Here is an 8723-nt window from a genome sequence, read left to right on the forward strand (position 1 = left end):
GCAGAGTCCCAGGTCCCGGGAGGGGCAGGCTCTCAGGCTCTCAGGGTGTCAGGCGGTCTCTGGGGCGGGGACGCTCCGTGGTGGGGATTCCCAGTCTCCCGGAGTTTCACTTTCTCTCTCACAACCTGTGTCGGGCCCTCCTGCCTGGATACTCGTGACGCGACCCCACTTCTCACTCCCATTGCGTGTGCGATTTCTGGAGAAGCCAATCAGCGTCCCCGCGGTTCCCGGTTATAAAGTCTCCACAGACCCGCCGCACGCAGTTTCTCCTCAGACGCCGATGTTGTGGGTCATGGCGGCGCGAACCCTCCTTCTGCTCCTCACGGGGGCCATGACCCTGACCGAGACCTGGGCGGGTGAGTGCGGGGTCGGGAGTGAACGGCCCTCTGCGGGGAGGAGCGAGGAGACCCCGGGGGTCGGGGGTCGGGAGTCCCAGGGAAGGAGCTACGCCTCCGCCCCCCCACCCCGGTCCAGACCCGCCCCCCTCACCCCGGTCCCCGCCTGTCCCTCCCTTGCTTCCCGCCCCCTGTTCTCTCCCCACGGGGTGCCGGCCCTTCTCCGACCTCCACACCTTTTCCGTCTCACGAGCCCCTCGCCCCCTCCCCCCTGCCGGCCCCGTCACCTCGGACCCGGGGACCCGCGCCGGGAGGAGGGTCGGACCGGGTCTCACCCCTCCCCGCCCCCAGGCTCCCACTCCCTGAGGTATTTCTACACCGGGGTGTCCCGGCCCGGCCGCGGGGAGCCGCGCTTCATCGTCGTCGGCTACGTGGACGACACGCAGTTCGTGCGGTTCGACAGCGACGCCCCGAATCCGAGGATGGAGCCGCGGGCGCCGTGGGTGGAGCAGGAGGGGCCGGAGTACTGGGATCGGGAGACGCGGGGCTGCAAGGGCGCCGCACAGACTTACCGAAGGAACCTGAACACCGCGCTCGAATACTACAACCAGAGCAAGGCCGGTAAGCGACGCGGGCCCGGGTCCAGGTCACGACCCCCATCCCCAGGGACGGGACGGCGTCGCCCCGAGTCTCCGGGTCCGAGGGTCACCCCAACATTGCGGGACCCGCCCGGCCCCGCGACTCGGGAGGAAACGGCGGGACTTTACCCGGTTTCATTTTCAGTTTGGGTTTAATCGCTGCGGCTGGTCGGGGCGGGGTCAGGGTCTCACACCTTCCAGGAGATGTACGGCTGCGACGTGGGGCCGGACGGTCGCCTCCTCCGCGGGTACAGACAGTTAGCCTACGACGGCGCCGATTACATCGCCCTGAACGAGGACCTGCGCTCCTGGACCGCGGCCGACGCGGCGGCTCAGATCACCAAGCGCAAGTGGGAGGCGGCCGGTGAAGCGGAGCAACGCAGGAACTACCTGGAGGGCACCTGCGTGGAGTGGCTCCTCAGATACCTGGAGAACGGGAAGGACACGCTGCAGCGCGCAGGTACGAGGGGCCGCGGAGCCTCCCTGGTGTCCCCTCGGGCTGGAGCTGGCTTCCCACAAGGGGAGGAAATGGGGTCCCTGTGGGAACACCGCCCCAACTTCTTGTCGGGAGAGGGAGGAATCCGCCCAGGTTTTCATATTCGGTACAAGACAGTGACTCGCCGGTGGCCTCACTTCTCTGAAAGACAGTGAAGGAATCCAGTCTCTTTGGGGAAGAAGCAGGAAGCCATCCCTGAAATAACTGACCAGCGGCGCCCTTTGACCCTGACCCCCATCTTGTGAACCATGACTTTCTCTCTCAAGCCTGTTCTTAGCCTGAGAACATTTTAGGAGGCCTGACTCCAGCTTTTCTGAGTTATTCAGCCTCCACCAAAGTCAGGTCAATTGCTCTGTATTCTCCCCTTTACATGGAGCCTCCTACCTTGGCTTTCATCCTTATTCTAGAACTTTCCAAGGACTGGGAGATCTTCCCAGACCCCGGAGTCCAGGCTGGTGTCTGGTGTTTTTGCTGCTGCTTTTCAAACCTGTTGTGCTGTTCGTTCTCAGGATGGTCACATGATGCTGCTTCAGTGGCCCATGAAGGTAACACTAAGTGTGAATTTTCTGATTCTTCCTCCTCAGACCCTCCAAAGACACACGTGACCCACCACCCCATCTCTGATCGTGAGGTCACCCTGAGGTGCTGGGCCCTGGGCTTCTACCCTAAGGAGATCTCACTGACCTGGCAGCGTGATGGGGAGGATCAGACCCAGGACATGGAACTTGTGGAGACCAGGCCTTCAGGACACAGAACCTTCCAGAAGTGGGCGGCCCTGGTGGTGCCTTCTGGAGAGGAGCAGAGATACACGTGCCATGTGCAGCACGAGGGGCTTCAGGAGCCCCTCACCCTGAGATGGGGTAAGGAGGGACGTGTGGGGTGGAGCTTCCTCTCAGATAAAGCAGGAGCCCCTCTCGACATGTTCAGCAAGGTCGGGATTCAGGTCTGAGGTCAGGGCCCCTTCCCTTTCCTCCACAGAACCTCCTCAGTCCACCGTCCCCATCATGGTCCTCATTGTTGGCCTGGTTCTCTTGGTGGTCACTGGAGCCGTGGTGGCTGGAGCTGTGATCTGGAGGAAGAAGCACTCAGGTAGGGAAGTGGGGGAGGGATCTGAGTTTTCTTGTGTCACAGGGGGGTTCAAGCCCAGGTGGAAGCTTGCCTGCATGTGTATTGGGCAGCACCACTCAGAGACATTGCTTGTCAGTCTGTAGACTGGCACTTACCCTTTTGTAAAGCATGTGTGGAAATGAATGAGGTTTTTTCACCTTCATAATTCCAGTTGGGGACCAGGTTACCAGCACTTGAAGGTCAGAGAGGGAATGTTCCTGCTGACAGACCCCCAGGAGGGAAGAAGTTGATCCAGTCCCCGCACATCTCCTTTCTTTGTGTTCCTGATCCTATCATGGGTTTTGGTCAACAGTTCTGGAAAGTTCTCTGTGGTCCAGGACTAGGGGGTTCCTCTAGGATCTCACAACTCAGTCTTCTCCCTGGCCTCTCACGTGACGTTTTCTTCTTACAGGTGAAAAAGGGGGGAGCTACGCTCAGGCTGCAAGTAAGTGTGCAGGGGCTGTGATTCCTGAGACCCTTGTGAGGGTGCAGACAGGAGGCCATGGGGGACTCACCCTCCTAAAGTTCCTTCTCTAGTTTCTCTCCTGTGGGTTCTGACCACGTCCTGGTTTTGTTCTCCCCCAGACAGTGACAGTGCCCAGGGCTCTGATGTGTCTCTCACGGATCCTAAAGGTGAGACCCTGGAGGGCCTAGATTGGGAGAGATGTTGGGGTGGAGGAGATGCCCCGGGTGGTGGGGATCCTTGAATGGGACATTTGAGCATGTGGGGGGCTGTTGGGAAGGTCAGCACTTACATGACTGACCTGAATTTGTTCATGATTATTTTCTTTCACAGTGTGAGATAGCAGCCTCGTGGGACTGGGTGATGCACGGTCCCACTTTGTGGCTTCAGATCCCGTGACTCCTCTTTCTGCGGCTGCATCTGAATGTGTCTGTGTTCCTCGTAGCATAATGTGAGGAGGTGGGGAGACTGGCCCACCCCTGCCCACCACGAACCCTCCCCACTCTGACCTGTGTTCTCTTCCCTGATCCACTTGCCTGTTCCAGCAGAGGCAGGGCTGGGCCACCTCCATCCCTGTCTTAACTTCGTGGTGCACTGAGTAATAATGTCTTATCTTGCCTGTTGGAAATAAAATCTGTATATGAATTTTGTTCTTTCTAATTCCTGCCATGAGGCGTTGATGGGATAATAAAGGAAAGGATTCTTAAAGTTTGAGAGAGAAAATAAATGGAAGCGCTGAGAACCTTCCAGAATCTGTGTGCTTTCTGTGCTCTGTCTGATGTAGGTGGGACGGGAGGAGGCGGTGAGGAGCTGAGTGTGGACGTGGCCTGTGCCCACTCCGTGCTCACTGCATCGTGGGCTTTGATGGGGTCACTGCTCTGCCAGGACATCTGCTCTGTTCCTTTGTCCTCGTCACTTCAGTAGAACCTTGTCCCACCAGGACCTGTGATCTCAGAGGCTCAGAAATCAGCTGGGCCTCGTACTGTCTCCAGGACTGTGGGCAGCAAGGGCTTCCTGTAACCAGGTAGCCTTGGCTCGGGCCTTGCTCCCATCCTCGGACCCTGTCTTTATTGTGCGTGTTTATATTTTGCTTATTTAGTTGTTGTCGTTGGAATAATGACTGTTGTTTTTCATGTGCAGAGTTTGGTCTCATTCTTCTCTGTGTGTCCGCATCTCTGACAGCAGCTGGAGTCATTTTGCCTGTCTTGTCCCCACAAGTCCAAGGGGGCCCTGCACACAGGATTCTCAGTAGTATCTAGAGAGCAATTTTCAGCCTCATCCAGCTCTTGCCCTCCTTCTAGAGATGTCAGCTGGATTCTTCTTTCCAACTTTTCCCCATCTTTTAAAAGGAACCAGATTCTGGAATTAGCAAACAGAAGGGACCCAATAGTCTCTCATCTTGACTTAATTCTTGCTGGATTTCTCTCTTCTCTGCAGCCTGGCCCCTCTTCTGCCCTTAGATCTTCTAAGCCTAGTGCTGACTCCAGTCCAAACTGATGGATTTAGAAAGCAGAGTCTAATAGAGTCAGGGTATGTTGGAATATAGGACGCATAAGTGCAGGATATTCTTTTCTGAAGCGAGAAGGAGCATGGTGTGTGGTGTGCAGACTGATTGGTGTGGGAGGGAGGGGAGATCAGCCCTTCTGAGGAAAGTACAGGCGGCATTGATGTCGTTGCAAATGGATGTTGTGCTGTAGCTGCCACAAGACAGCATGTGGCCTGAGGTCACGTTAATAAAGACACTGTCTCTAGAATAGGGAGGTGCTCTACACTGATCATTCAATTGATATTTTTGTGTGCCAGGTACATGACACACTATTTTTGCATCTAGGAAACCTCAGGGAACTAAGAACAGACAAAACTTGTCAGCCGTGTGGAGTATATGCTCTAGGGGACAGGGCAGAGTGTGCACTATGAGACTAGTAAGTGAGGGCAGTGTTTACATTGGAAGTTGGTAAGTGCTTTGAGGAAGGTGACCCAGCGTGTAAGTGTGTGGGGACAGGGATGATGTCTTTTACTAGGGTGGACAGTGTCGGCCTGATTGAGAAGGTGACCTTTGAGTAGAGATGTGAAGGACATGAAGGTATGTCCACGAGGATGTCTGGGGCAAGTTCTCTCCAGGCGGGGGAGCCTCCAGTGCCAGTGCACTAGGGCAGGAGAGTGCCTGTGTGTTCAAGGAAGAGTGAGGAGGCCATCGTAGCTGGAGGAGAGAGGAACTGAGATGAGATGCAGTGTCCGGACAGATCATATAGACCTAGACAATATTAGAAGGGTTTTGATTTTGTCTGAGTAATGTGCGGAGTCTACAAGATGGTTTTTTGGGGGTTTTTTTTTTTGCCGTACGCGGGCCTTTCTCACTGTTGTGGCCTCTCCCGTTGTGGAGCAGAGGCTCTGGACGCACAGGCTCAGCGGCCATGGCTCACGGGCCCAGCCGCTCCGCGGCATGTGGGATCTTCCCGGACCGGAGCACGAACCCGTGTCCCCTGCATCGGCAGGTGGACTCTCAACACTGCGCAACCAGGGAAACCCCTACAAGATGGTTTGAACAGAAGATTGACCTGGTGTGACTACTCTCTAGAAACATCTGGCTGCTGGGCAGAATCAGGCGGTGAAGGGCAAGAGATTCCATAGAGGAAACTGTAGGAAATGGTGCAGTGTCCAGGCTGGAGATACTGGTGATTGTCTGGGGTGTGAGCAGGGAAAGTAATAGTAACTGATTGGATTCTGGATATATTCTGAAAGTGGCGTTTTATAGCAATTCCTAATGGATGAAATTTGGGTTATAAGAAAGCAGAATGAAGGAAGACCGCAAATTTTGAGATTTGCAAGTAGACATGTGGGGCACCTTCCGCAGAAATGGGGAGACTCTGGAAGCAGCATATTTGAAGAGGCCACAGGACTGGCATTCGCTTTAGGAAAGTGCAAACTGAGTCTGGGGTTCAGGTGAGATGACCTGGCTGGAGAAATAGTTGGAGGGGGTGACACCCTATAAATGAGGTTTAAAGCTTTGAGAACAGATGAGGTCACCAGGGGAGAATTGGCTACAGATGAGGAAGGACAAGGACTGAACCCTGGACCCCCCAGCGCTATGCGATCTGATCAGCCCACACACCCAAGCAGACCGCACGGTTCTGAACACCGAGTCTAGACGGCAAAGAGACCAGGGGGTCCCGATCTTCCTGTGCACCACCTGCACACCTCAGGTGGAAGGGAGCGTGAGAATCTGCATTTTAAACAAGTTTGGTGCTGATGTTGCTGGGCTTCAGATCACACATTGAGTAGCAACGATGTAGACCAGGATTCCCACGTGGCTGTGCATCAGCCTCACCTGTAGGGCTTGTTCATAAGGGATTCCTGGACCTCATGCCCACATTATGAGATGGCGGGTCGGGGAAGAGGCTGAGTACTTTGTCAGAATCCCTACAAGCAGTCCTGAGGCTCAGGCAGATTGGGATCCACTGAGGTCAGGGATCAGAGAGTAATCAGGGTGGGGAGGGGTTTTAAATCCACACTGAAATGTTTCTTCCCTGGGAAGAAAAAGGCAGGACATTTTCTGGGAGATACATGTTTTCTCTACCATGCAGTATAGCCAGGTGGAAAATTTAAGAAGCAGTTATCCACTCAGCATAAAGAAAATCTTTTGAGTTCTAAGAGGGTAGACCTAAATTTTCTCCACACACACGAAAAAGGTGATTATGGGGCATGATACAGTTGGAAGCTAATGCTACAGTGGTAATTATTTTGCAATATAAAGTATATCAAGTCAACAAGTTGCATACCATAAACTTACTTAATATTGTAGATCAATCATATCTCAATAAAGCAGCGGGGAAGAGTCTCTGAATCCCTGCTGTCTCAGAGTTTCGCTACATGGTATTCTCATGCAATTCTTTATGGGCAAAAAAGGGTTTCAAATTGTTCTAAATGGAACGAGAGAGAGAGAGAGAGAGAGAGAGAGAGAGAGAGAGAGAGAGAGAGAGAGAGAGAGGGCGGGAAAGAGAGATTGATTGTAGTTTTGTTTTATTTCAGGAAAAAGCCACAGAACAGCCCTGAGACTACACAGCCAGGAACAGAATCCACAATCCCACCCAGGTCGGGTCCCACAGAGGAACCCCTGCCCCTGCAGGTGGGCACAGATGCCACTTTTCACAGCACTGTCAGCCCTGATGCTGGACAGCGCGCCCTACGGCTCGTCCTGCTGTCTCTGCTGCTCCTGACAACTGGATGACACTACTGCTGCTTCTGCCACATGTGCCAAAGCGTTCAGCACAGTTCCCGCCTCTCTGTGTCACCACGTCCTGAGTCAGAGTCCAGCATGGGGTCACCTGCCTGGTGGAGCCTCAGGCTGTTTCAACCTGCCAGAATGTTTGGAAGCAGGTTTTCCTCTCCTATGGAAGGAGGTGGTCTCTACCTCCTACCAAGATCTTCAAGTTCGAAATTCCCCTAACTTGGGAAGAGGGTACAGATTCTAGGGGTGGAGGTTGAAGGTGAGGAAGGGAAAAAGAATGACAAATTTCAATTTTTGCAGCAGTGATCTAGACGAGCACTTGACCTGGTACATTGTAAGCAATCAGGTTGGATGGATTAATAAGTAATAAATGACATCTTTCAACTTCTTCTGTGATGTTCTGTTATGGGGTCTAGCTTCTGTCTACTCCAGTTTATACTCAGATAAGCAGAGTGCATTTTTCAATAATGAAATGATTACTCAAAATGTCCTCTCCCTACCTTTGTCTCTTTCTAAGCTTAAAAAAACAAGATCTATAAGTCTTCATGGGATCCATACATAAACACTGACATTTTATACTGTTTCATATTTCTTTGTACATGCACATCTTTCTGGGGAAAGTATCCATATCACTTATCAGTTTACATGTGATCCCCACAAAAGTCTTTAAAAAGTATCAGTAGTAGTTTAGACACCAAGTTACTCAATCTCTGGTCCATGAGGAACTAATGATCCAACTGTCTTAGTAGATCCAATGACATGATATACATGCTCATCTTTTTCTTGGCAATTACCAGTCTGGGAAAAGATAAAGGTAGAAGTTTACTTGCTTACACTCACTTTCAATGTCTGTATTGAGCTGAGAGCAAACATTTCACAAAGCAGCACTGGCTCACACAAGTGATAAAGAATCATTGGTTTGGGTGGACTTGTATTCTTGCACCTACCATGGTGCCAGATAAATAGCAGGAGTGAAAAAATAGATCATGGAGACTCCATTCCCAGTACCGCGATAGAACTTGTTTTAAGGCTGCCTCTTCCAGTGAAAACAAATAATAAAGTATAAAAAGCTTCCATAAGTACAGTATCAAGAGAATAACTGTTTAGGCCAAAATATAAACGTGGGTAATAACCCAGAGGGAAAAGTTGTTTTTATCCTTAGGGCATCATCCAAATCTGGAAAAATCTTACCTTTGGTTTTCTCAAGTTTATGAGCTGTAATTGGAAATGTCACCCAGAGAGCTCATATTGTTGTTTTTGTTTGTTTCTTTTGTGGTATGCGGGCCTCTCACCGCTGTTGCCTTTCTCGTTGCGGAGCACAGGCTCCAGACGCGCAGGCCCAGCGGCCACGGCTCACGGGCCCAGCCGCTCCGCGGCACGTGGGATCCTCCCGGACTGGGGCACGAACCCATGTCCCCTGCATCGGCAGGCAGACTCTCAACCACTGCGCCACCAG

At 52.6% G+C, this 8723-nt stretch overlaps 1 protein-coding gene and 1 long non-coding RNA gene across 3 annotated transcripts; both read left to right on the top strand.

Annotated features, from left to right (window-relative positions):
• The first annotated feature begins 201 nt into the window (after positions 1-201).
• LOC117313794 (patr class I histocompatibility antigen, B-1 alpha chain-like) lies at positions 202-3684 on the top strand. 2 transcript variants are annotated; one of them, XM_033863914.2, is made up of 8 exons: positions 202-356; positions 687-956; positions 1158-1433; positions 2054-2329; positions 2448-2558; positions 2989-3021; positions 3162-3209; positions 3373-3684. In XM_033863914.2, the coding sequence occupies exons 1-8, from the start codon at positions 281-283 to the stop codon at positions 3375-3377; spliced, it is 1095 nt and encodes a 364-aa protein (XP_033719805.1). In that variant the 5' UTR covers positions 202-280; the 3' UTR covers positions 3378-3684. The 2 variants fall into 2 exon arrangements, with proteins under 2 accessions (XP_033719805.1, XP_033719806.1); XM_033863915.2 differs by lacking the exons at positions 2989-3021; positions 3162-3209; positions 3373-3684 and adding an exon at positions 2749-2973.
• A 439-nt stretch (positions 3685-4123) lies between these two features.
• LOC141279714 (uncharacterized) lies at positions 4124-7799 on the top strand. Its single transcript, XR_012334390.1, has 2 exons — positions 4124-4569; positions 7069-7799. It is a non-coding gene; the product is annotated as an uncharacterized lncRNA (long non-coding RNA).
• Positions 7800-8723: the final 924 nt, after the last annotated feature.

Source organism: Tursiops truncatus, chromosome 10 (assembly GCF_011762595.2).
Source record: "Tursiops truncatus isolate mTurTru1 chromosome 10, mTurTru1.mat.Y, whole genome shotgun sequence".
Classification (NCBI taxonomy): Eukaryota; Metazoa; Chordata; class Mammalia; order Artiodactyla; family Delphinidae; genus Tursiops; species Tursiops truncatus.

Excerpts from the sequence above, each read along its gene's own strand:
- LOC117313794 (XM_033863914.2), top strand. The coding sequence starts at position 281 with ATGTTGTGGGTCATGGCGGCGCGAACCCTCCTTCTGCTCCTCACGGGG. Across the intron at positions 357-686 it reads CCTGACCGAGACCTGGGCGG|GCTCCCACTCCCTGAGGTAT; the intron begins GTGAGTGCGGGG and ends CCCCGCCCCCAG. Across the intron at positions 2,559-2,988 it reads CTGGAGGAAGAAGCACTCAG|GTGAAAAAGGGGGGAGCTAC; the intron begins GTAGGGAAGTGG and ends TTCTTCTTACAG.